This window comes from Taurulus bubalis (genome assembly GCF_910589615.1).
Source record: "Taurulus bubalis genome assembly, chromosome: 10".
NCBI lineage: Eukaryota > Metazoa > Chordata > Actinopteri > Perciformes > Cottidae > Taurulus > Taurulus bubalis.
Window position 1 is genome coordinate 23,474,196 of NC_136598.1, and position 27,413 is coordinate 23,501,608.

Consider the following 27,413-nt stretch of genomic DNA (forward strand, 5'->3'; position numbering starts at 1 on the left):
AACAAACAGAAGGAGGAAACAAAGGGCCATAGAATTCAGTAAATTAATCTTTTTCTATAAACACATTTGTTAGAGAACAAGAATATTTTTGCATTTAAAATAGATACAATATTTTAGGAATACATGTATTCCTAAAATATTGTAACTATTTTATATATTAGAAATTATATATATATATATATATATATATATATATATATATATATATATATATATATACATACATATATATAGAGCTATAATCAAAGTCAATCAAATCACAATTTTCCAATCTGGCTCTTGAGTCGTAGAAGCCATGACGTCATGACGTCGCACAAAGTTTGTTTACGTTCTGAGCGTGGAGGCGGCGCTAATGTCACCTCCTCCTCCTCCTCACTGTAAACACGGCGAATCTCCTCAACCCTCCGCTCCAGAGAGAAACACACTTACACAATGTCGCCGCGGAGCCGCAAATAAAGGCCGCGACAAGCGCTCGCGCTGGACAGAAACCCCTAAAAAAATACCACTTCCTGAGCTTTTATTTTTTATCATTTTGAACCTCGCTCCGACATGAAAACACGGGCGCTGCCTCACCGACGATGCACACGTTAGCACGGCTGGCTCGCGGCTCTCGGGTGAAGACGAACCGACGACCGTCGTCCACTTGTTGGAACTTGTGCCATTGAATTCACAGCTGACGAGGTGGTTGTTGTTGTTGTTGTTGTTGTTGTTGTTGTTGTTGTTATTTGTTGCTACATTTCTGCAACAGGGCGAGGAGCACAGCTGTCTCTCTTAGCTCGTCAGTTAGCAGCAGCTGCTGCTGCTGTTGTTGTTGTTGTTAGTGGCACAGGTGAGCTAGCACGCGCATTAACCGAGTAATAGTCGCTGGATGGGGTGGAGCTGCCGCGCGGGGGGCCGAGGATAACGTCGGGTTCAGTTCCGGTTCAGGAGAAGACGGTGTCGGACAAAATGGTGTTGAGGAGCTGCTGGAAGTCTCGACATAAAAACACACACGGACCCGGACTTCCTGCTGCTGCTGCTCTCCGGGTCCGAGTCGGGTCCGCAGCCCTGCTTTGGTTGTGCGTGACCCAGCTGGTGTGCGCCAGTGGCGCGCTGGCGGAGACCAAGAACGTGGTCCAGAAAGATGCCGAATTTGACATCACCTACAACGACACGGTCACGAGCGAGAACCAGACCATCTACGCGTTCAACCACACCGTCTCCAGGAATAAGGTGAGCTCAACAATGACACCATGGCGTAGTTTACCACTCCTGTATGTGACGTTTAAGTGTACTGACTTTTGGGTTTCTTTCTTTCTTTCTTTCTTTCCTTTTTTCTTTTGGGGTCTCAGACGGAGGGAGTGCGCGTGACCGTGGATGTTTTGTCGCAGGGGATCGAGAGTCCCATCCTGTTTGTGGTGCGACAGAAGCAAGCGGTGCTGTCCTTCCAGATCCCTCTCATCTTGAGAGGCCTGTGAGTATCTTCACCTCACATGCACTCCTCACTAACTGGACCCATCTGCAAGCGTAATCATTTAAAAAAAAGGATGCCTTTGAGCTCTCAGAATATAGTATTCTTTCAATTCTAGGGCAGTGCTTGAATTAGCATAGTATTATTATCATTACTAGTATAATTAGAATGTAGGCCGACCAGTTTGTTATGTTTGCCCATTTGAGATATCTTGCTTTTTTTGTCCACAGATTTAATGGTCAGATTTAATCCAGGAGGTGCTGCCTTATTTTCTATAGTGTCTAAGTGTCTCTTAATTATAGAGGTCATAGTTGTGTGTGTGGAACTGGAACTGCAGTCTTTCTTTGGAGTCCAGCTGTTCATGAGCCGCTGGCTAAAGGCCCAGCTGCGATGGGATCCGTGTCTTCCCACACTCCAAGGTCCTCTCCGCGGTTGTGCAACACCGGAACGGCCTCGGCACGTTCTTGAGTACACGCGGGGGGCGCGGCCTGTTTTTAACAGATCTCTAAAAGAACCTTGGACTTTCACTTCCTCCTCTGAAATCCACCGGAGCAGATCGGACGTCTTACTTGTCACCGAGCCGCCTCGAAGTCTCCAGAGCAAAGTTGTGTTTGTTTCATGTGGCGTCAGGTCACATGCTACCTTTAAAATAAAAATCCTCTGCGTTGGGAGCCATTGACCAACATTTTTCTAGAGCTCGGTATTTATTGATTTTGCTTAGGGATTATTGAAGGTGCATTATCTAGTTAGGTCATCTGATTGCGAAACTCCCATTAAATGAAATAATCTATTAGAATGATATTGGTCATCAGCACATAACAAATCCGTATTATTGCTTTGATTTGACTTTCTTCATAAAATAATCCATCATGTCTAGGCCTGTCTATACTGTGAAAATGCAAGGAACTTCAAATATTTTAAATACAAATCTTTTTTTAATGTATTTTATTAAACCTTTATTGATCCAGAATAATCCCATTTGAGATTTGTAATTTATTTTAGAAGCGGATCCTGGTCAAGATGACAGCGTACATAAAATACATGAAAAAAAGATAAATAAAATAGCAAAAAAAAATAGAAACAACATTAAAAAAAGAGCAAACAGACCGGCTAATTGCATTACGGTCAAGTGGATTGTTTTGAATGCCTGTCCTGCCTCTCTGTCCGTCTCTCCCCAAGCTACCAGAGGAAGTACCCGTACAATCATGTGGGCCGGACGTTGTGCCAGCCTCCGACCCGGGCCGCCTCGGAGACCCAGCACTTCTTCGTGGACGTGTCCACCTTGTCCAGCCAGGGGACGAACTACCAGCTCCGGGTCAGCCGCGTAGAGAGCTTCACCCTGCAGTGAGTGACACCCGTTCTAATCTGCCGTCTGTTTGACCGACGGCTACGAATGTCTGACGCGTTTGTTTTCATCTCGATTTACAGTACGGACAAGAAATTCAGCTTCGCCGCGTCGCCGTCCCAGCCTCAGGTACGACCAACGCTGGGTTTTGTGTGTTTACGAGCAGTGCAGTGCCGCTATGTGCTGCTCTCACAGAGAAGATAGATAGCAGACCGGATGGAAACGCTGAGAAACACAAGAGTAGCTGAGGAAGTGTGAATCGAGGGAATTTTGCGCAATTACTGTGACTTTCTTCTCTCGCCCTTTTTTCTCTTCTGCTTTAAAAAAAAGGGGAACAGAGTGGTTTCATTTTTGGCCTTTAGTAGCACCTCACAGATAAAAAAAACGTGTGATACAGTCAGGGTTGTCGACCCGCTACTTCATCTGATTTAGTTTCATCACGTTTTTATTTGTTGTGGAAATTGTCACACCCTCACCAGAGAGCGAAAAAAAAGTGAATCTGCGTTTGTTATCCTATCCGCTGTAATTATTCCCTTTCTGAATCATCTTCTTCCTCTTGCCCTTCGTCTCAGTACTTCAAGTATGACTTCCCGGAAGGCATGGACACTGTGATCGTCAAGGTCAACTCAGACATGACCTTTCCCTGCTCTGTCATGTCCATCCAGGACATCCAGGTACACTTACTCCCTCCACCCACCCACACCGTCTCCTCAAACCAGACAGCCGCTGTCCTCAAGTGGCCCCTGGCATGGTTGTCAGCTTGCAGTAACACCATTGAGCCATGTGAGGCCACTACTGAGTCCATTGCAACAGTGTCAGTGCAAATGTTGATTATAGTATCATCTACTGAGATTTAAGGGCTTAAAATCACTGTGTTCTTTTTTATAATCTTGTTCCCTCTTGTTATTAATACTGTAATGCTCCATGTTTTTGTTTATATATATATATATATACTTCATGTCTTTCTGTCTCTTTTCAGTGCCCCGTCTACGACCTCGACAACAACGTGGCCTTCATCGGGATGTACCAGACTATGACCAAAAAAGGCGCAATCACGGTGCAGGTGAGAGTCCGTGGGGCAAAACCGTTGTGACAAAGCATGAACCATAATATAACATATTCTAATGCCCCTCCTCCCCACTGCCCTCTCTTGTCATTTAGAGGAAAGATTTCCCCAGCAACAGCTTCTACGTGGTGGTGGTGGTGAAAACGGAGGACGAGGCGTGCGGCGGTCCGCTGCGCTTCTACCCTCTGCGCCCGGATGAGCTCATCGACGCCGGCAACCGCAGCAAGCTCATCGACGTGATCGTCACACCCGCCATCAACTGTGAGTCGCGTGTCTGCAAACACAAAATGATCAGACTGAGGAATAATAATGATTGTTGTACGCCATAGAGTGGACTAAACGTTTTACTTTTCTTCTTTTTTTTAATGGCTACGGTTAAAAAGCTAACATGCCTATTAATTAAGGTATTGTCGTGGTTGTGTTGTTGCAGTAGGAGGTTTCTTTGGGGTAAAATACGCCATGCAAGTGTTGGAAATCAAGCATCTTTCTAAGAGCAACTTTTTGATGAAAAGCAAGGCTCCCAAAAGTCATAGAAAAATAAGTTATAATGAATCCTTTATTAATCCCACAGTGGGAAAATTAATCTCTGCATTTAACCCATCCTTAGTGATTAAAGAGCAGTGGGCTGCTGTTTTTCAGAACTGAAAAAGTTGGAGAAAGAACTGAAGATTTAGCCTTTTATGTAAAGTACTTGCATATTGTGTATGTGTAGCTGTATCATTGCATTCTGCAGTGCATGCAGGACGATGCAGTATTAGCAGGTGCATGGGCTTCACAGTGCATCTGTCTTCCCTCTCCACAGCGGAGGTGTATGTGATGGGCATGCTGTTCTGTCTGGGTATCTTCCTCTCCTTCTACCTGCTCACCTTGATCATGACCTGCGTGGAGAACAGGCGGTAAGACTGAAGCACTTTTCTCTGTTAGTGACGGCGTGACACAAACGTCTTGCTCTGTATTCTCTCCCCGTAGCCACGGACGACCCTCATTTCAGGTCACAGAGACTATTCCATTAGCCTTGAATTGGATTTTGTTTGGTTAAATGTGATTAAAGACAGAAAGAAAAACAGTCCATTACAAGTTTACGTTGTTTAAACTTTCTTTTTGGCCCTTGTGTCTAACTAATGGAAGAATTGAGATTCATGCGGCTGCGCTGCAGGAGGGACCCCATGCTGAATACAAATGATCTCAATTTGCATGTTTTTGCTCTCGGGTTCCTGCAGAATGAAGAAGAGAGAGGTGTTTCAGATTCCCGCTGACATGTCGCCCGCCGAGACAGGTAACCCGGCAACCAGCATGCGATGGACCGCCCCATTAAGGGGCTCGTTAGAGAGGGTGTGGTGGAGCGTACCATTTTATTAAAAGTCGTGATCCGTACTGTCGAGTAGATGCCATGATGCATATATATTCAATGTTTAACTACCCGTAACAATGTGCTGTGATGATAATACTAATAATAACTCTTCAGCTTCCTCTGTACTGAATGTGTGTGTCTCTCTCTCTCTCTCTCTCTCTCTCTCTCCCTTGCGCTAATGTGTGGTTCAGCCTCTCTGCTCGGGAAGAACGGAGATGGTACAACGACAGTTACTTGCTTTCACTGCCTCCCTCCCTCCCTCACTCTGTGCTTCTTCTCTGCGGATGCTCTGCATGCGTTCACTCCCCTACTAGCTCCCTCTTGCCGATGCATTCACACACACACACACAAAAGGACGATAAAGAGACGTGACTGGCTGTAGAATGAACACGGCACGGTTCCGCTCGCATCCTGTTATCCCGCTTTTATTTGTCACAGTATCCTCACGGCTCCAATGTCACGAGTTCATTACAACACAGTCAACACTGCTGACGACACACTGGACAAACAACTGGATGAGATAGGAGCGGTCCTGTGATAAGATACTGGGGATAAGTAAATGTGGACTACCTCTCAGTGTGTGTGTGTGTGTGTGTGTGTGTGCGCGCCGACATGATTCCATTTTAAAACTGCGGGACGCTTGCAGCGTTCAAAACACATTCCCTCCCACTGCAGCAGACAAAACCAGCATGTGCACCATTCTGCGCTCACAATTGTCACTAAACATTCACTGTTTTAAACAAAAAGGTGTTATATTTTTTATTTTCTTCAGGCATTTGAGCCTGAAAAATAAAAAGAACGGGATCCCTGCATGTGTTGTTGCCTTCCCTCACATCTGTGTTCATGTATTAACTGCATTAGCGCTTCAGTGTGCAGGGCTAAGATACTAAGTAGTGGTGCTCGTCTCTGTGCGTGTGCATTTTGTTAATCTACACTTTTTAAATGTGTGTGTGTCCACAGGCAAAACTCCAGCCTCACCGTATGAATACGGCTCCTTTGGTACGTTTTTAGGCGGTTCCACTTGTGGTGATGTCTTTCTTTCTGTGTGTGGACATTGAAATCGAAAACCAGACCCTTTTTTGTTTTGTTTTCTCCAGCTGACAACGGCAGCACGCTCAGTTCAGAGGCCATCACGGACAGCGCCACGTCGACCGACAACAACTACGGATACGTTGGTATGGGCGCGCGCCTCCATTGCTTCTGTCCCAACATGTGTCACTCTACTGTGCCTCCACAAGCCCGGCTTCCTGCGAGCCGCTCTGGTCCCTCACCAGTTTTTTTTTTTTTTTTGTTCATCAGGACAGGAGCCTTTCAAACGTCGGCCAATCCTCAATCGCCTCCATCACTTAGCCATCCGTATTGGTGACACACACTTGGTTGAATCCGCTTTGAGTTAAAAGCAAACCAATCAGCACTTTGAGAATCAAACGTCAATCCGTGGCATGAATCCTAATCCGATTTAATTGAAATAAACGACAAATACAGATTGTGCAAAGATCGAAGTACCAACAATCACGCTGAAATTTCTGTTGAATGCGTTTGGAAATTGCAACCGTATATTTCAAAAGGTGTGATGTGCTTGAACACCTTTGCACCACCCAAGGTTTTATTTTCTTTATCTTGCCATGACCTCTTCCTCCTCCTCTCCATCAGAGCGATCGCTGGACAGTGTCGGGCGAAGCCGGCACGAGTCTCTGAGCTCGGTGGAGGAGGACGACTACGACACGCTGGACGACATCAACTCTGACAAAAACATCGTCCGCACCAAGGTACGAGGGCCTCGCCTCTCCGCCTCAATGATGCGTGACTCGTTTCCCTTTGGGAGGTTTTAAATCTCACCAATGTCCTCCCCTTATTGCAGAAATTTTTATATGTGTCCGACCTGTCCCGCAAAGACAAGAGGATCCTCAGCAAGAAATACCAAATCTACTTCTGGTGAGGACGCCGGCTCGACAGAGGAAAAAAACAAATCCCTTTTTTATCATCGTAGTGATGAAGTCTAACGGTTGTCTCCTCTGCAGGAACATCGCTACCATCGCCGTTTTCTACGCGCTGCCAGTCGTCCAGCTGGTCATCACCTATCAGACGGTACATGAGGCGTAAAGATGATATAAGATGTGTTTTAAAAAAGAAAGAAAAATGATGTCTAATAGACACTCTGTTCTTCAGGTGGTCAACGTCACAGGAAACCAGGACATCTGCTTCTACAACTTCCTGTGTGCCCACCCTCTGGGCGCCCTGAGGTGCGTGTCTGAGTGTGTCGTTACGACCGCTGCAGATGTACACACCTGTTGTTGTTTTTTTACACCTACTTGTTTCTGTCGTACGCAGTGCGTTCAACAACATCCTCAGTAACCTCGGTTACGTGCTGCTGGGATTCCTCTTCCTCCTCATCGTCCTCAAAAGAGATATCGTCCACCAGCGGGCGCTGGTGCGCAACGACCTCCACGCGCTGGTAAATTTAATTTTTTGGGTCATATTTATTAAGTATCGGAAGCACACCCAGAGACATGCAGCACACAAGTTTAATTCATTGAACTTCATTGCTCATTCATTAACCATTTCCACGTTCCTCTCTCCCGCCACACAGGAATGTGGCATCCCAAAGCACTTTGGGCTCTATTACGCCATGGGAACTGCTCTGATGATGGAGGGCCTGCTGAGCGCCTGCTACCACGTCTGTCCCAACTACACCAACTTCCAGTTTGGTAAGACGCGTGTCCTCCTCCAGGTCCATATTGTTCCACATTGCTCCATATTGTTGACGACTATGGGGTTGCACTCACTTTGAAGTCACTTTGAAGGGAATTGGAAGGTCCTGGGTTCAGTTTCCTGGCCATTAAATCGACAAAGTATCATTTTCAAAAGTCACTTAATGTAGTAACACAGTACAAGATTTGCGCAAATTGTGTTTAATTTAATTCCAGTGCAAAAAGGACGATAAACCTAAACTGTAATTCAGTGACGGCGATCTCCGATGATACCCTTCTCGTTTTAAAAAAAAAAAATGTACGTGCTAAAAGCCGGATGTGTAATGACTCCATCTCTCTCTGCAGACACCTCCTTTATGTACATGATTGCTGGACTTTGTATGTTGAAGTTGTACCAGAAGAGACACCCAGACATCAACGCAAGTGCTTACACTGCATACGCCTGCCTGGCTGGGGTCATCTTCTTTTCTGTGCTGGGAGTAGTACGTACACACGCACACGCACACGCACACACACACACACACACACACACACACACACACACACACAACACAAGGTCTGAGTGATGTTTAAAGTAGCATTTTTGTAGGATTGAGGGGGATTTACTGGTAAAAATGCTCCATCCAAATCCTACACACTGTCCCTTTTTAACACACACACACACACACACACACACACACACACACACACACACACACACACACACACACACACACACACACCAGAAGGTCTGAGTGATGTTTAAAGTAGCAGTTTTGCAGGATTTTAAAGGGATTTATTGGCAAAACGCTGCTACCAAATCATACACACTGTCCCTTTTAACACTCACACACATACACACACACACACACACAAAATAATCATGTGTGTGACGATCTGCAGGTATTTGGGAAAGGAAACACCGTCTTCTGGATCGTTTTCTCGGTGATCCACATTCTGGCCACTATGCTGCTCAGCACACAGCTGTACTACATGGGCCGATGGCGGCTGGGTAAGAGCGCCTCCTACGGGTTGACATTTGGTCCTATTTAACAAAGTGCAGGCATCTCAAACGTGGAAATGAAATAGAATATTTCATTTCCAGCCGGATGCATCACATTAGCTCTGTTTAGCTAAATATAAAAAGTGACAGAAGGAGTGTGTGTTTGCCTTCAGACTCCGGGATCCTGCGCAGGATCCTGAACGTCGTCTACACCGACTGCATCCGGCAGTGCAGCGGACCCATGTACATCGTGAGTAAATACCAGAAACGGCTGCTTCGGTGTCCAAGGCGTCGTGGTATTTTAGAGTTTACGCAACATCGGTATGAGAACCACTGTCTCGTATTGACAAGTAATTCCTAATCTCTCTGTCTGTCTGTCTGACAGGACCGGGCGGTTCTGCTCGTGATGGGGAACATAGTCAACTGGTCCCTGTAAGTAAGCGTCTTCTAGAATGAACAGTGCAGAACAACACGATGACGATGGCTTCATGTGTCTCTTCCTCCCGCTCCCTCTCCGTAGAGCTGCCTACGGCCTCCTGGAGAGACCCAACGACTTTGCTTCCTACCTGTTGGCCATCGCCATCTGCAACCTGCTGCTCTACTTTGCCTTCTACATCATTATGAAGGTGTGTGTATCAAGTAGCGTTTTGATTTGTTGAAGAAGCAGAAAATGGTTCATACATTTAAAGGTCTTTTTTTTTTTTTTGTGTGTTTTAGCTGCGGAGCGGTGAGAGAATCCAGTGTCTGGCGTTGGTGTGTATTCTGTTCACAGCCGTGGTGTGGGGCTTGGCACTGTATTTCTTCTTCCAGGGTCTCAGCACCTGGCAGGTCAGTAACTCACAGATACACACACACACACACACACACACACACACATACATACATTTCTTGACCCATAATCGTGGAAAACTTGTATTTATGAGAGTGAGAGCAAGACCTCTAGGCAGCTTCGTTAGAAAAATAAAACTCCACTAAATGTGTGTTTGTGTCTTTGTATGATGATTTTTTTTTTTTTTTTTAACAAGCCAAAACTGCAGTTTAAAAAAACCGTGATAAGATAACCCTTTATTAGTACCGCAGTGGGGAATTTACAGGATTACAGCAGCATTGCTCACAAATCAAGTAATAGAAATAAACAGTGATAGAAAACAATAAAAAAGAATATTAAATATACAGAGTGAATACAAAAATGAAATGTAGAGGTAGACTTGGAGTCACACCAAGGGAGCGTTTGTTTCATACACCTAGATGACTCAAACTGTAGCCAGGAGAGCATCCGTTGACTCTGTATTATTACATGACGGGGCATTAGTTTACCGTGTCTCTCTCTCTCTCTCTTCCTCGCTCCCTACGCAGAAAACGCCGGCGGAGTCTCGTGAGCACAACCGGGACTGCATCCTGCTGTCGTTCTTCGACGACCACGACATTTGGCACTTCCTCTCCTCCATCGCCATGTTCGGCTCCTTCCTGGTACGGCCGTGCACACCAACGATGAAGCATGTGAACAACACAGTAAACGCTCACTTAACCCCTTCGCCTCTTTGCTTCCCTCCCTCCCAGGTCCTCATGACCATGGACGACGACCTGGACACCGTCCAGAGAGACAAGATCTTCGCCTTCTAGATGTGCGAGATCTCCCGCGATGAGCTCGGCTCTTCCTCTCTGCCTTATCGAACCCTCGTCTCGCTCCGTTCGCATCTCCGTCCGTGTTCTAAACAAGCGCAGCCAGTAGCCTGTTTTCCCCTCTCCAGGCTGTACGGCGGGCGCCTCTCGGCCCGTCGCGGCCGATCAGCCAATCGGGGGAGGAGCGGTAGCCCCTCCCTGCACCTGTACGGACACTCACGTGCCAATGAAGAGCCCGGGTCCACGTTGAGCGACGCCGACGTGTTTTTTTGTCTTCTCGCTGCCATCATCAATATAACTGTTGTAATGGATGTTAACTTCGTGCTGGAGATAACAACGTACACACTTGCTCAATAAAAAAAAAAATATATATATATATAAGAATTAACTTATTTTATACTGTCTGCATTACATTTGACCAGCAAGTCAGCGATGCATTTTGAAATGTTTTTATGCTGTTTATATGCTGTGTGTCTGTGTGTGTGCGTGTTTACAAACATAAATGTGAGAACATGAATTCTGTCCAGTCTGTCGGTGGCCTTTTAATGTTCTAATCATGTCACATTACTGTGCTCTGATTGGTCAGATCCTCGAGCTAGCCGTCCTTCTCAATGGAGAATGTTATATTATGATGATGATGATTGTATTTACTTCGACTGTCCCAGTCTGAACGCAAAGGTATTTTCTGCACTCTACTGTACGGGGAAAAAAAAATGTATCTGATTTTAATGTGGAACATTGCAATGAGCGGTTGCTGAATAAAGATCTCATTTTCAGATTCTGTCTTTGAACCTGATCTTCAGTACATCTCAGACGTCAACATAATGCAGACACAACACAGGACTAATTATTACTAGTAGGACATATCAAAATCTATTTATTAAAATATTTTATAGAAAAATACAGAACTTATTTACACACACACATATATATATATGCACAAAATGCATGTTTTCTCACTGCTAATGCGTCAACATCTGGGATATAAAGGAGTAATTCATGTCAAATGTATTGGCTCCATTCGTACAAACAGGGGTTCTAATTATTTTCCTCACAGGCTAAAACAACCAAATGTGAGGAAAATTTGTCACAAAAGCAGTTTCATAAATACAAACTGCAACATGTCACGAAGTGAAACGTACAGCACCACTTTGTAGTGTTTCGAGGGTTCAACTGGGTTCACAACATGAAGATATGCAGGAGGACGTCTGCGATTTCTTTCTTTTTTTCCCAGTGAAAGAAGTAGAGTAAGTGCAGTAAAAACGTCTCTGTGATTGCCTCGACTTTCCCGTTTGACATCAACGTAAACTAAACATTTTCATAAAAAACAGTTTGGCTCAAGTGGTATGGAGCTAATTTGTAAACGTGACATTGTGCCTTAACTGCTGCTAATGTTGGAGGACACGCATCATTTCCATCCTCACACACATTACAGGTACATAGATCAAATATGACCTCTGCACTCAACCCATCCTGAGCCTTTTTAGGAGCAGTGGGCCGCTGAAACCCCTCGGGGTTCAGTGTCAAGGACACTCACAACATTGCGGTTGTCAAAAAGACGACCCGCTCCTGCCACCCGAACCCAGCCGGCCCCCGCAGAGGACCTAGGACTCCCTGAATCGCCGTGTCCTCCGCCGTCAACCTCTTCCTCCAATCACAGCAGAGGAGGTCGGACTTTCCCTGTTAACCTTTGCACCGCCGAGTGTTCTCTGACAGGAGTGAGTCACAGTCGCCGAGACTCCAAAGTCCTCGCCGCCAGTCACGGTGCGACAGGACTGACCCGCGTGTCGCGTCCTCAGTAATGATAGACTCTGATCTGGTTGTTGTCGTCCAGGCCCAGCTGGACCAGGCTGCTCTTGGCCGAAGGAGCGCTGTAGCGCGTGAACAGAGGTCTGGGAGGCCGAGTTAAAGACAGAACAGATGGCAATAATGTGAAGTAGTGAAAGGTTATGGGACAAGTTAAAAGTACAGCAATAAGTATTTAGTTAAATCATTTAAATGGATCTTTCTACCAATCACTGGATGGAGAGATTAAACACAATACATATCTGAATGTGTGTGTGTGATAGAAGGATACATGCTGGTGTCTTTCTTGCGCATCTCCAGCCACCTCTTGTTGCCGTCAATCAGCCCCTGCAGCCTCTGGCCGTCCACCTCCACTGAATTCTGCACGGACCGCAGGCCACGGCTGTGTTCACTTTAATGCACACAGACACACACATACGAGCACGTTACAGACAGCGTCGACATGTGTGTGTGTGTGTGTGTAATCTATGATAGTAGTGTAGGGTACCTAGCAGGAGTGTATGAGGAGTATGCAGCGGTAGGCCCCATGGTGCTGGAGGCGATTGGGTCCATGGCTGCTCCTGGAGAGCAGAACAAACAGTTCAGGAAAACCCCTTTTTAACACTTTAATGGCGCTTCAATAAGTCTAAAGATAAATGAGGGCGCCTGGTTGCATACTTGGGAATATCTGGCCCCATCGGCTGTTGATGAGGTCCTCGGAGGCCCTCTGCCCACTGCTGATGGGGGTACTGAAGAGAGGGGGCGCCGAGGAGCTGCTTTGTGGCGCCCAGTGCCAGGACGGCTCCGAGAGCCTCAACGGGGGAGGCGGAGCCGAGGAGCTGGCGCTCAGGCTGTGCATCTGGTGCATGACGGAGGCAGAGGTGGAGGCCGGGGAGGAGTGATGCTGAGGTAGAGAGAAGGCGGCGTAGGGTGCGGCGCTCTGCCTCTGTGCCAGTGAACCCAGCGCACCCAGGACGGTGTTGAGCTGGCCCGAGATCTGCTGCAGGGACTCTGCTAACTCCTGGACTTTGTCCGGGACGGTGGGATGACCTCCTGAGAAGAGAGAGAGGGGGAGAAATAGAGGGAAAGAGATATCTAAGTGTAGCTGAAATGATAACCTGATAAGAGCAAATGAATGTCAGCAATATGGCAATAATAACGTTGACTATCTCCGTGTCTTTGGTAAAACTATTAATATGTGTTACTTGTCCTATCAGGTGGGTCCAAAGTGCTGCTGAGGTCAGATTCAGTCACATCAAAGGTCACCTTCCTCTCTCCTGCCAGCCGGGACAGATCCTCAATAAACGGCTGAACAGATAGAACAAGTTAAACTAAAAGTTAAAAATTACCAACGCAAATAATAGGAACACAAAATAAAAACATTAGATAGATAGATAGATAGATAGATAGATAGATAGATAGATAGATAGATAGATAGATAGATACTACAAGAAATAAATATTCTTGTGAACACAGAGAGAGCACAAGAAAACTACAAATGTGTTATATTTGTCGTTTTATTTGTTTATAGATTTGTTTCAGCTCTGAAGAGAAGTACCACTTTAACTGCATGTACTAATCATAAGAGCACGGATACAGACGGGCGGTTTCCTCCTGACCTCTTCCGCCATCGAGCTCTCGAGCTGCTGCAGCTGCTCCTCTTTCCTCCGCAGCAGAGTGTTTCCTCTCTGAACCGTCCGCTGCAGCTCCACCACATTTCTGGCCTCCTGACGGAGCGAGAGAAAAACAAACACGTCAAAATCAACTCTCCGTCACTCGCCCGTCGTTACTTTGCAGGACCTACCTGCTGGAGGGTTCTCATCATCTCCTCCTGGTCGGGGTCCTGGGAGGAGCTGGTCTGGGCCGCCCGCAGAGCTGCCTGTCTCTCCGTCAGCCGGCTGCTCTCCCTCTCCAGGAAGAGTTTGGTTTTCTGGATGGACGCGCCGTGTGTGGAGATGTAGCGCCGGAACCTGGACACACAGAGGTGTGTGGGTGAGGGATGAGGAATGAGGCTGAACACATCTGTACCCTGTAAATACCACATTTCTTTCTCTCCTCTCTCCTTACTCGTCCATGCCGCTGTGGCTGTCAGGTACAGGGGAGAGTGGCGGGTCGTCCAGGTCGTCCACACATAGCGATGAGTCCTCCTTCTCACCAGATGGCGCCGTCGCCTCTGCCTTCTCCGCCTTCTTCTTGTCCTGTTTCGGTTCTGGTCTGGGGGAGGCGCTCGCTCCTTCGCTTTGTTCCAGCTCACTGATCGGGACAAAAATAAAACCGTAAATCCTACGCAGTAAACACTGGAACACTCATTGCATTCTCCTCTTTCTGAAACTGAAGTAGACAAATAGGAATGCGTGGGAAACTGTACCGGACTCTGCGGCCGAGGCGGTCGCATCGCTCCTGCAGCAGCGCCGCCTTGCTCTCCAGTCGCGCCTTGTCCTCCTTTGCCCTCCGGCTCTCTTCCCTGGCTTTGTCTCTCTCCGCCCTCAGCCTCTCCTCCCCCTCCTTGGCCTCACTCCTCTCCTCCCTCGCTCGCTGCACGAGTTCTCTGGCTTGATGCTTCTCCTCTCTCATCCTCTCCAGCTCCTCCGTCAGCTGGTCCCTCTCCCGGTTCAGCCGGGGAAAGGCCTGGACACACACACACACACACACACACACAGACGGGTGGAGATACAGAGGGTTGGTAGACGGAATTTAATCTCTCTTTTCATGAAGAATAAGTGGGATGTCTCACCTCTATCTGTCGGTCCACTTCCTCATCTTCCTCCCCAAGCTTCTTCCTCTTTCTCTTCAAATCTGCCGCCTGATAAGAGACAGAAACCATCAGTCCCTGTGGTTCAGGTTGGTGTACCAGAGAGTCACAGTGCACACAGTCTGGGATAGAAGACCTTAGTCTGCAGCATGGCCTCCTGGTCCTTCAGCTCTTTGGCTCTCAGCTCCATCTGATCTGCCAGGTCCTCCAGTTCTGACTCCTGATAGAAGAAAGATTCAAGAGATTTTTATTGTCATATGCACAGATAACAGGCAGTTACAATGAAAAGCTTGTTTTGCTGGGTACTCCTAACACAGAATTACAATAAACTTTAAGGAAAAAAAAAAAAAACTTAAGGGAAAAATATATAAATAAAAATAACGCGCAAAATATAGTGACAGTATTGCACAAAAATATGTGTAAAGTGTATAAAGTGCACTATACACTATATACACTTTACACACTGGAATAAAGTGTTCATTATTTTTTTGAAAAGGCTTCCCTTTTCTCTACCTCAATTTGGTGAGTAAAATATGATGTTTTTTTAAAAGGCAGGGTTGGAGAACATTCGGATGTTTTTGCAGAAATTTGCATTAATCTGGAGAGAACTCAATGAATCAAATGCTCTGACAAAAAAAATGAAATAAGTCTTCCACAAGCAGCTAGATCAACTGCCGTGAGTTATGATATTTCTAAGCTCTACGTATAGAGGAAGGAGTGTGAAGTCAGTGTTGCCAACTTTCTTGCTAGATTTTGCAACTTTTAGAGCCAGTGCTGCTCGTGTGTGTGTGTGTGTGTGTGGTCTGGCGTGTCTCACCTGGCGCGCGTGCGTCAGCTGTTTCTTTTGTATCTGTGCGTTGAGCTGCGTGCGGAGTTTCTCCAGTTGGACCGCATGCGAGGCCTGGAGATGCTCTCTTTCCTCCTGCAGAGTGGAAAGCAAGCGCGCCCTCTGAGCCGTCTCCTGGAACACACACACACATATTTTTAATTATCATAATGCTGAGGCTGTTCCTTGTTGATGCCTGCAGGAAACTAAGATATGTGAAGGTGAAAGGCAGACAGCATCCCACCTCATCGAGGTAGTTCTCTCTGATGCTGTTCATCTCTCTCCTGTGGTCCTCCCTCAGCTGCTCCAGCTTCCTCTCGTGGTCACGCTGCACTTCCTCCCGCACTTCCTGGAGAACATCCGCCAGCTAGACAGCGACAGCGACGGTCAGTTTACGGCACAACAAAGTTATATATATATATATACAGTGAAATTAAATTAAAGAAAAGAAATCCACACGAGGATGTAATTCTGTAAAGAATCTGTGTTTGTGTGTCCTCTGACCTCTCGGTGGTACTCTGCCAGTTGCTGTTCAGGTCGTGGACTCATGGGGTCCCTCCTCCTCTCTGTGATTTTGACCTTTATACAGACAAAGTAGTGCAGACACAGATCATTAATCCGTGCCCCTCATGTCCAACGTCCTCATGAACAAACACAAAGCTCTGGTTCTTGTGCTCAAAGTGTCCTTGAGCTAGACACTGAACCCCCAGATGCTCCCTGCTCTTAAATTACTAACAAAGGATTAATTATTATTCTTAGCACCAACATTTTACTGCCAAAATGAGGTTTAAAGGCATATTTGTAACACTAAATATATCGGTAAAACACTCGATGGCGCCATCATAACAATAATAATTCTAGCTCTTGCTTTTTGCCAAACAAAAACTGGAACAGGAAATAAAACAAAAACCGAACGGCACTGAAGTGGGTGGCGTGAGGGCAAGTCAATAGAAGTTGCAAAGTTGGCTTCAGGCTGTGAACCTCAAGGCCGCATGTGACGACTGAACGTAAACACTTTTTTAATTAATATTTAATATAAAAAATGTCGAAATCAGAAAACAAGCAGCACGTAAAGCGGGCCAGAATCCCCCCCTCGGTCACCTCGTGTTTCAGAGAGTTCAGTCTCTCCTCCCTCTCTCCGCGGAGCCTCCTCCTCTCCGCTTGCAGCTCCGACTCCGACTCCGCCTTCAGGCGCTCCGAGTCCTGCCTCTTCTGGGCCTCCAGCCGGCCGCGCTCCGCCGCTCGCTCTTCCTCGAGAGCGCCGCTGAGCTCCTTCAGCGCGACCTCGCTCTCCTCCCTGAGCACACGACCGACAGGGTTACTTTGTCAGTGCGAAACTGACTTGAGATCAGTTGGTTTGCAATAAAGCAGGGGGTTCTAGATTGTTGCTTTCTGTGTTTCTGACCTGAGCTGGTGTTGCTGCCTCTTCCTCTCTTGCTGGGCGGATTCTCTGAGCTCCTCCAGCGTCCTCTCAGCCTCCTCGTTCAGCTTGGCCTCCTCCTCTCTCCTCTTCGTCAGGAGGCGCTGCCGCAGAGCCCTGGGGAGACGAGCGTTCATGGATTAGGACATTGTTTGTGTTCTCAGGCAGTGAAAGGTGTTTTACTTGACTTTACCCACCTCTGTCTTTCGTCGCTCTCCTCCTTCAGCTTCCTCTCCACCTCCTCCTCTTCTATCCTCAGCTCCTCTTGGAGGAGAAGCACTCTACTCTTCTTCTTCTCCACTTTCTGCTCACTCTCTTCCTCCACGTCTCGATCCGCCTTCCCCTTCTCCTTCTCCTCCTTCCTCTCCCTCAGAGTCCTTTCCTCTCTCTCTGCCCTCGCCCTCTCCTCCTTCCTCTCTCTCAGACTCCTTTCCTCTCTCTCTGCCCTCGCCCTCTCCTCCTTCCTCTCTCTCAGACTCCTTTCCTCTCTCTCCGCCTTCTCCCTCTCCTCCTTCCTCTCTTTCAGACTCTGTTCCTCTCTCTCTGCCCTCTTCTTCTCCCTCAGGCTCCTTTCCTCTCTCTCTGCCCTCTTCCTCTCCTCTTCCTCCTCCTCCTCCTCCTCCCTCTCTATCTTCTCTCTGTCTTTCCGGATTCTCCAGCTGGGCTCTTCTTCCAGCGAGTCCTCTTGGTTTTGTAAGCGGGCTCCAGCGTCTTCGAGCTGGGTGTTGGACGTGCGGGACAGCCGACCTCTGGAGGTCTCGGGCCTTTGCAGCCCCGGAGACGCGCCGAGGGTTTCGCTCTTTAGACGGCGCCCGACCTCTCGCTCTGAAGGGGAGGGGCTTGAGAGAGAGGGCGAAGGGCTGGACTGGTGGAGGACGAGTCGGTCAACTTTCAGAGCCGGAGGGGTGTCTTTACCAGCGGCCTGCAAATGCCTGAAGAGGGAGAAAGGTGTTATACGAAGACAGGGTGAAACAAAGATTGCACACTTTCAGTTATATTTAACATTCTTGAAGGTCCATGCCCTTTTTTTGACAATGTAACTGCATGTTTCACCAAAATAAAATGAATAGTTGGGACTTGCACAAAGCTGAAATCACTGTGAAAATAAAAACTGATACATTTGTTGGTCATGATCAAAAAAAAAGTGAAAAGTGAACTTCTAATTCTTTGTCCAGACCTGACGAGGACACACCACTGGTCCTGGCTTCCCAGGAACAATATCAAAACGACAACAAACCTCCTGGCAGCCTCTGTCTTCTTCGTCTTTGCTCCCCCTCCACTCTCCTCCTCATCCTCCTCCTCTTCATCTTTCGTGTCCTCTTTGTCGTCTCCCTCCAGCGGACTGACGGTGCCGGACAGGTCGTTGACGTCTCGAACCTTCTCCGGCAGCTTTTGGGACGCAAAAAAACAGGTTGACGATAAACAGCTGACCGACCGAAACGAACGGAGCGGCGGCCAATAAGTGTCGCACTGCATGATGGGAGTACCTTGACATCAGTGGAGGATGACGCCGCCTCGATGTTCTCACTGGCCTCGGACTTCTGCAATAACACACACGGACACGCACTCAGCCACGAGGAGACGGCTCCGAATGAACGCGCGCAAACAAAAATCGCACATCGAAGCATGCTGTGAGATTAAGAAACACACACACACACACACACACACAGTGTACGTCAAAAAGCAGCGCGCACATGCAAACACAAACAAGGCCGGCGAGCTGGCAGACCTACGGGAACAATCAGAAAGATTAGGGAGAATATGGCGGGAGATGAGAGTCGCGTGTCGGGTCAAACGGCTTGAAACCAACCGCCAATCAAAAAGCAGATCGACAACCAAAACTACTGCTATGCATGTGCCAAAAGAACTGTGGGAAAGGGGATCAGAACCGTCCAATCCAGTCCTCAGGGGCTCAAACGGATTGTCTTGAGTGATGACATTCAGGCTGGGAGCCCCTAAGGCAGTGGAGTTGGATTCTGGGAGCTACATGCGCCCGCTTGCAGAGGTCAGGCGGGGTCGAGGGGGGTCTGGTGGTGAATGGAGGGCGGAGTGGGGGGGTGTATGCACACACAGAGGCAACACCGAACCCTACCTCTGCAGGAAGGGGGGATTTGTTTGCCACGTTCTCCATCTTGCCAGCGAGAGTTTTTCTCTTTTGGTCAAGCGTTTTACGGTCACCCGCCATCGTCTTCTGGCTGAGCTCGGCTGGTCGGACCTGAGCCGCCGTGCCGAAAACCTCCACGACCTCCTGCTCGCTCTCCGATGCAGATCGGGGCTTTCGGGCATCCGACTCGTCGTCTCCCACCAGTCCCTCCCCCTCCGTTTCCCCTCCTTCGCTCTGTACACATCTCTCTAACGCCTCCTCGCCGCTCTCTGTTAGTCTCCTCTGGCTCAGGGAGCATCTCTCCAAAGCCTCGTCGTTCCCACCCTCCTCATCCTCTTTTCCCTTCTCTTTCACCCCTTTGGTGCTTATCTCCACCTCCTCTTCCTCGCTCTCAGTCAGCCCTTCTTCTTCTTCGACGCTTCCCTCAAGCTCGCCCCTCTCTTTGTCAGTTTTGTCCTCCTCCTCCTCCTCCTCACTCCCTCCATCTTCATCACCTTTGAAGCTTTTCTCCACAACTTCGTCGCTACTTTCCTCAAACCTGTGTCCTCCTTCTTCCGCTCCCGCCTCCTCCTTCGCCTCTTCCTCCATCAATCTATCCACTGCCTCGTCAACCTCCACATTCTCCTCTCTGTCTTTGGTCTCCCTCGGCTGGCTTTCAACACAACTTTCCCCACCGCTGTCCCCTTCCTCTCTTTCATTGCTCTCCTGCTTCTCCGCCTGTTCATCTATATCTTCATCGCCGCCTTCACAGCATTCCTCCTCTACCTCGTCGCTCTCTACTTCCTCTTTTTCCTTCTTGCTTTCCATCGACCTTTTACTTCCTCTCTGCTTGTCCTCCATCTCACCGCCCTCTGCCTCCTCGCCATGTGCCTCTCCATTTTCCAGCTTGTCTCCTTCCTCTCCTTTCCTTTCCGTCCCTCCCTCCTCTGCTTCCCCTCCTCCTTCATCTTCACCCTTCTCTCTCTGAACACCCTCATCTTCCTCCCGCTGCCGCTCCTCCTCCTCCACCACCTCATTTAACTCCTCTGCCACCCTCCCTCTAGCAGGACACGCCCCCTCCTTCCTGACATGGTTTCTGCTGCCCGCCCGTGAGGACAGGTGGAGGTGGCGTCCCCTCAGAGAGTCCTTGGTGGAGGCGGGAGAGGGGGGGGACAGGAAGAACAGTCCATCCATCGCAGACAGAGGCGTGCAGAGACACAAGGGAGAGAAAGGACGGAGGAGGGCAGGTGAGGGGAGGAGGAAGACAAAAAGGTCGTCACCCTCCCTCTAGGAAGAGGATCTTGACACAGCTGCATGCAAAAACGACCGTTCGTGCATTGGGCAGGGACAAAATGAGTGACGTTAGACAACCCACACGAAATAAATAGATGTGGGAAAATAAAAACGTGCATTTCTGCATAAAAAACATTTGAACAGACAGACAGTTCGGTGTTCAGGGACTCTCTCACACTCAAACACAGACACAGAGAGGAGCAGGGTTGTTTGTGAATGGGACTTCCTTCCTAGTGTATCTCCTCCAAAAGAAAAGCCATATCGCGGAGAAGAAATCACTGAATTTATACGCATGAGTTCTGCTCAATCATTGAACATTTGTTTCTAATTTGAGAGCAAAGAATAAATGCATCACCAACTTAATGCAAAACAAGTGCAAGGCTCTCTCACTTGTCTATTCCAATGGGGATGAATATAAAAATAAAATGGAAATTATAGTATTCTGTATATATATATATATATATATATATATATATATATAAATATATATATATATATATATATAGTTTCAGACAGCAAAGCAGTAACAGTGACAGTAGGAAGACAGCAGGACGAAAAGGAAGACACAGTAACAGCCGTGCCCGTAGGACAGATCCCAGCAGCACAGCAGCTACACCAACACGTCCCGGGTCACGGCACAAAGGTGAGAGGTTTAAAGGTTGAAAGGTCAAAGAGGTCACACGAGACGGAGAGAAGGAATAACAGATGGTTTAGAATCACTGTTACACGAGACAACAACAAAAGGTCACTATACGGCAGTGATACACAGAGAATGTGTGGAAACAAAAAGACCAAGCTTAAAACATAGATGTAGTACCGATGATTCAGCTCTCATCATTGATTGATTAAACAAATACTGGAAATACAATTCAAAGTTATCGAAGGCTGCATCTTCACCAGGGTGTGTGTGTGTGTGTCTGTGTGTGTGTGAGTGTGTTTTTACCTGTTGGGAGGGTGGTTCGGGGCTGTGATCTCCAGATAAGGCCAAGTCCTGCAGCTCCGGCTCTGTCCTCTCCTCTGCTGGAGCTCCACCACTGGCTTCACTGTCCTACAGCACAAACACACACACACACACACATCACACTTTCCACAATCACTGATAAACCATTCAATAAGAAGCACTGTGCCCTTCTGGAATCACACTGAATCAAATCCACGTCCTCAAAGATAGAAAGCACCTCACGGCAAAACGCTGTTATTTCTATTAAAGGGATTTATCGACAACAGCTGTTCTCATTTTCTCTCATTAGAAGATCTATTTCAAGAAGATGTGGAAGAGAATCAATGGCGTCTACCTCATACTGCAGGCCTCCTCCGAGGGCGTCCAGGTCCAGATGAAGGTTCTTCAACAATCGGTCTGAACCACGAGGACTCGGCTGAAAAAGCGACAACTGGTTTGATGGGGACATAAAAGTATTTATTGAGAGCCACAGGCAGCTAAAACAACAGCTTTCCTCATCTTGCACTCGTCTTTTACATTGGACCGCACCTCGTTTTCGGAGATTTTCTCATCGTCATCCTCATCAAAGCCGGGCAGAATGAGAGACACCCTCTCCTCCTGCCTGCTGCCCAAAACACTAGTCGCTCCACCGCTCCGAGGGCCCTGTCAGAGAGAGAAATCAGTTAGCGTACCCTGTATAGTGGGACGGTTTGGGAGAGGCGGAAAATGCAAACGTTGCGTCATCGGTGTACCCCAAGGGATTTCTTTAGGGGCTCCAGTCCCCCAGAGCTGCCGAGGGAGCGCCGGAGAGCAGGAGCAGAGCCGGGCAGTGGGCCGGGCCCCGGAGCATCCAGACCTCTCAGAGGAGCCAGGCTGCCCAGCGAGGACGGGAGGCGTCCCAGGGCTGAACTCAGCGCCTGAAGGGGGGGAAAAAGGACAAAGTGGGAGAAGTAAGCCACGAGACCAAGAATGCTCAAACATCAGAAACACTGAAATAGGGAAAGAAATTGATTAGAGATCCAAAGCCAATCCAGTCTAAACGAACGCGTTGATTGTAGTCTTTGCTGTTTTTGCTCATAATTGTACTTGTATGTTTCATTTTGTCATATGGCCATGAGGCCCGTCTCGCTTCGTCCTCGTTATTGATCAAAAATGAATGTTTAAATACGGTTTCACACAGATTGAAGCATTTTCTCCGTCAACATTTAAACTGTTGGTAACCACTCACCCCAGGAGTCTTCAGCGGCTCCTTCTTCTTCTTTTCCTTCTTCTCCTTCTTTTCCTTCTTCTTCTTCTTCTCCTTCTTCAGCCCCGGGCCCCCGACGGCGGCCGTGAGCTGGGCGCGCTCACGCTCCTGGGCCACCAGGCGGCGGTAGTGCTCGTCGCAGGGGTGGTCCCAGGTGGACTGGCCCGAGGAGAAGTTGAAATAGTAGATGTCCCCCGTCACATCCTGGCTGCGGGGGGAGGAAAGAGGAGAGGAGGAAGGGGGTTACTTCGTCACCTCCAAAAGAAAGATTCTTTTCAACCCTGTCTGTTGGGCTACGAAGGAAAAACTCATTTTTCATAGTGATGACTGTGTCTTTAAGTTGACTCAATCATTATTTTGAAAGTATTATATTTGATATCAGCATCTTGTTGAGCATTAGGCCCAATTGTGGCTTAAATTGGTTTTACTGGTTCCACTTGACGTGTCAAGAACAGACCTCCCTCTCGACTCGTTCCACTCTGATCCCTGCATGTGTATCCAGTGCTTCACTGGTGATCACCAAGAGCGACCAAAAACCCGCGAGTAAGACTGTGACACCGCCGCCTCCATAGAAAATATGATTCCATCAGACATCCTGTGCTACAAAGAGCGCAGCTCCTTCAGGTTGTTTGGGGTGGCTGTGCTCCTCTATTGCCTCTTACTCACCAAGGCTTCCACTCCGGAGGCAGAGGGGCAACGATGCCCTCCCTGGCCAGCCACAGGAGCTCCGGCTCACTGTCGGGATCAATGCCGATCTCCCTTGCGTACTCTTGGATCTCTGATGAGAGAGAAAGGGAGAAAGAGTGATATGAGGCAAGATGATTTGTGTACATTATACAGCATCTAGTAGGTTTAACAATGAAATAAGGCTCAGTGACCCCCACCCAAAAAAACAGATAGAGACCGATAGATAGTTTATGAGGGAATACAAATCAGATATATTGATATTGAATAAATAATAATATAGAGTAATAATAGTTTTTGTTGTGTTTGTGACACGTAATGTTCCCACTTTCCATGCAAGTGTCTGTATGTTTTTAACCACGAGTGACTTTTTAACTGCAATGATTATACCTGTGTCCTCGTATTGTTTTGAATTTTATATATTGTTGTTGTATTTGTGTTTGTTGCTATATGGACTCATGAATCTGAAATAAAAGAAATATATATAGCACTTTTCAAGCTGGGAGCACAAAATGCTTTCCATCGACAGCAGATCAATACCAATACAAACTAATCAAGAAACGCAAACAGCAAAATAGAAGCACTAAAAGACTGTATAAAATACATTTATACTGGTGAAACTATTAAAATAACTTTAAAATCAAGCGGTTGCACAACAGAGCTATGTTTAAAAGAAAAGAAAAATGTAATAAATGAAATGAATTGCCAGGTGAAAAATGCAAATCGGTAAAAATGTGTCTTAAGACCGGATTTAAAAAGTGGAAACAGTGTCAGCAGATCGAATACTAACTGGAAGACTGTAGTAATAAGTAAGTAATGTAAATACAACTACATTAACACTGCACGTTTCCCAGGAAGTATCATCCATCTTCAACAATCCACATATCAGTGTCGACCAATCAGGCTGAGGATTTCAAATCTGCCACCAATGGGGTGCTTGCAAATATTAACTGTGGCGTGATTCCGTGAGTCGGTCATATCCTTAAATGTAGGCACGCCCAGGTTATTAGACCCGTCCCCACTGTGTACCTGGTTCAGAGGGTGAATAGCTCTCATCATAGTCCTCCTCAAGGATCAGCTGGTCTCCCATGAGAGCAGCTGCAGTCATGGTTACTGCAGAGGAATACACAGCGAGTTGAGAAAGGAAGATATTGTGTAGCTTATATATACATATTATATATTTGTATACTTTAAAATACAGCAGGCGATATACGAGGATGGTTTTACTTTGCTGTTGTGCTCAGTTAATATAAAGACACTGACTTCTTGAAGCTAGCTAGAGTTGCACAAAGGGAGGGGCTCTTGAGCCTGTGATGGACGGTGAAGCCACATTCACATGTCCACAAAACCATAAAATACCCACGTGGAATAGTAGTAAATAACGGTTAAAGGTCATATGCGCGTAACAGCTGGGAAGGGGAACGCGCTAAGCTAATTAAGCATCACAGCTAACTGCTAATCAAGCTACTTAGCTCAGCCGGCTAAGTAGCTGGAGAACCGCTAATTAGTGATAAGTGCTTTACCTTCAAACTTTAATCGTTTCCCTCATTAGCCTCTGTGGGGATATCGATTAGTTGTCAGTTGGTTAACAGAGACATTGTGTACGCAGAGAGGGAGAAAGATGCGGAATTTACGGCGCTAGCATCATCTCCAAGGACGCTTCCCCCGCTTCCTGTTGACGATGGAGACGGGGCTCTGATTGGCTGAGCCACGTGAGGCGTTCATGTGTCCTCGTAAAGTCAAATTTTTGGCGAGAAAATATCACGTAACCGTTTTAATTCAGCAGGACTCGAGATACATTTTGACTGACTGATTTTGTTTATTAATATACAAACTAAAGAAGTACAATTTACTAATATAGAAAGACAACAATAGCATATGGCGAAATGCTTTTGAGGTAATCTATAATTTGTATATTTGCCTTCCAGTTGATGTATACAAAGCACAGTATACAAAGTGGTTAATATTTTTATATTTTTGCACTGCACTTGAAAGCATCAATCACCATGACCTACTGGGATGCCACTTTTCATTTGTTTTTACTTTCCTCATGGGCACACCAACCAAGTGTGGCTGTATGTTGTATGTGTGGAATGAGCAAACCTTAAGAGGGCCTTCAGATACCCAAGTTTACAGTAATCCTTAGACAGGATACTACCACTGTACACATCCTCCTTTCACTCTTTTTTCTTCCTCTTGTGTGGTTTAGGACTGAAGTAGCACCTTGATGATAAGCAGTTGTGTGAAATCTACTTGGGAAGGGACATATGTGTATGTGTTGCAGTTCTTTGCCTATCATTGGCTTAGTTTGATAAATAATTTAAATATTCCCCTTCTTCCCTTTTCCACCATGTCTTTCTTTAGGTCAGCATTCTGCACGCAGCAGCTGGTCCTGTTGTAAATCTCTCCCTCACACAGATTAAGCTTTTTCTCTCTTATGTGGAAACCAAATCCATTTGTTTTGTTAATTCATCACTGCAAAACACCAGAGCTTAGTGGAGGAACTCTCAACTGTTTGGAGGAGACAGTTATTATTTAAAATGTACACATATATCCACATTTTAACACCACAATGTCTTATTGTGACGTGCAATTCAAAATCTACTCTTTTTTCAGCTGTTAAAACCGCTTAGTGGGAGTCAGTGTGTTCTTACAAAGGGGAGACGGTGATGTGTTCTGCATGTGTCTTTGCGTAAAGGATCCCTGCGGAGTGGCAAATGGCACTTTCTGACCCCAAAAGCCTCTCTTTCACAGCCGGGGGCTGCATTAACGCGGCGTTGCTAAATGACGCCTTTGTCTCGCCTCTGAGGGTGTGATCTCAGATTGTTGTCCCCCTTCTCGTGCAACCCGTTGTTAACAGAGAAAAGCTGAACAAGTTCCCTGTCTTGCAGATGTTTTTCTTAATAAAACTGTGTCTGGTGTTGCGTGTGCAGAGCAGGAATAAAGCATCAAATTCCCAACACTATTTCATCTTGACTTCTGTGCTGTCTCTTGACCCAAGGCTTCAACCACAAGGTGGCGGACGAGGGGGAAATGAATGCAATGTGACTGGGTTCACTTGGCAGGAAGTCTTTCGTCCACTTCTCTGTTATGTAGAAGCTGGACTGAATGGAGTAAATGGTTCTAACTCTCTGGCTTAATATGGTGCACAACATATTGGTTTCTTACTTAATAGACATACTTATTTTTGATGTCAGGTGCTACAGATAATACAAATCCAATAAAGCCCATATTAATTATACGGTTAACAGGTCCTAAATCCAGAATCCTTGACTTGGATGTATTCAGGTAAAATGATTTTCCATCCCATCCTGTGTTTGTCTAAAGTGTGGGCGGTTTGGTTAGTAACCGGGTGAATGACCTCTACATCTTGGGCAATGGTATCTTTCGCATTACAAACAGGCCTTGAAACATAACACATACGCATCGAACAACATATTCTACAGTCCGAATGTGAGATTGCAGAGTGTATTCTCTCTCTCAGCACCCCGAACACGTCTCATGCAGTGTGTGTTTCAGTTTGGGGAATACGCTGTAATATGGTAGCAATGCAGTTCATCTTTTTTAAATGTTAAAAATTGAGTTAACTCGTTCTCTCTCTTTTTATTTTGGCGGTTGGTGCTAGATTGTTGCGGTGTGTCGGGCCTGATGTGTTCACCACTAACTGATGGGTTCAATACCTTGTTCAGCCACTGTTAAAAGCAGTAGTGGAGTCAAATAATTCCCAACAGATTTAAAATACTCCCAAATCGAACTAATACATTCAGAATTTTAATTGTAAAAGTAAAAAAATATATAAAATCAAGTACAGTTCCAGTCCCTTAAAATGGCTTTTCACCTCTATGAAAGACTTGTA

At 46.8% G+C, this 27,413-nt stretch overlaps 2 protein-coding genes across 2 annotated transcripts; one reads left to right on the forward strand and one right to left on the reverse strand.

The window, feature by feature from the left end:
- Positions 1-2,768: 2,768 nt before the first annotated feature.
- sidt2 (SID1 transmembrane family, member 2) lies at positions 2,769-11,292 on the forward strand. Its single transcript, XM_079225318.1, has 23 exons — positions 2,769-2,794; positions 2,879-2,924; positions 3,368-3,469; positions 3,775-3,858; positions 3,957-4,122; positions 4,664-4,757; positions 5,082-5,137; positions 6,173-6,211; positions 6,310-6,387; positions 6,866-6,981; positions 7,074-7,147; positions 7,234-7,300; positions 7,382-7,455; positions 7,544-7,667; positions 7,803-7,920; positions 8,269-8,405; positions 8,806-8,914; positions 9,079-9,155; positions 9,291-9,337; positions 9,426-9,531; positions 9,623-9,733; positions 10,262-10,375; positions 10,466-11,292. The coding sequence occupies exons 3-23, from the start codon at positions 3,395-3,397 to the stop codon at positions 10,526-10,528; spliced, it is 1,929 nt and encodes a 642-aa protein (XP_079081444.1). The 5' UTR covers positions 2,769-2,794; positions 2,879-2,924; positions 3,368-3,394; the 3' UTR covers positions 10,529-11,292.
- Positions 11,293-12,323: 1,031 nt separating this feature from the next.
- cep164 (centrosomal protein 164) lies at positions 12,324-25,116 on the reverse strand (the record flags this gene model as incomplete). The annotated part of the gene is made up of 30 exons (XM_079224903.1): positions 25,081-25,116; positions 24,587-24,670; positions 23,540-23,651; positions 22,856-23,081; positions 22,380-22,544; positions 22,177-22,290; positions 21,983-22,063; positions 21,631-21,735; positions 19,404-20,540; positions 18,987-19,040; positions 18,799-18,852; positions 18,549-18,700; positions 17,916-18,243; positions 17,509-17,669; positions 17,297-17,428; positions 16,993-17,188; positions 16,396-16,470; positions 16,136-16,258; positions 15,883-16,026; positions 15,202-15,285; positions 15,048-15,116; positions 14,682-14,941; positions 14,381-14,566; positions 14,118-14,283; positions 13,933-14,040; positions 13,519-13,621; positions 12,992-13,366; positions 12,822-12,894; positions 12,606-12,725; positions 12,324-12,420 (listed from the first exon to the last, which is right to left on the reverse strand). The coding sequence occupies exons 2-30, from the start codon at positions 24,663-24,665 to the stop codon at positions 12,324-12,326; spliced, it is 5,079 nt and encodes a 1,692-aa protein (XP_079081029.1). The 5' UTR covers positions 24,666-24,670; positions 25,081-25,116.
- Positions 25,117-27,413: the final 2,297 nt, after the last annotated feature.

What these genes read in the sequence shown, in the direction of transcription:
- sidt2 (XM_079225318.1), top strand. Translation starts at nt 3,395, where the DNA reads ATGGACACTGTGATCGTCAAGGTCAACTCAGACATGACCTTTCCCTGC. An exon ending in CGTCACACCCGCCATCAACT is followed by an intron (nt 4,123 to 4,663) that starts GTGAGTCGCGTG and finishes CCCTCTCCACAG; the next exon opens with CGGAGGTGTATGTGATGGGC. An exon ending in AACATAGTCAACTGGTCCCT is followed by an intron (nt 9,338 to 9,425) that starts GTAAGTAAGCGT and finishes CCCTCTCCGTAG; the next exon opens with AGCTGCCTACGGCCTCCTGG.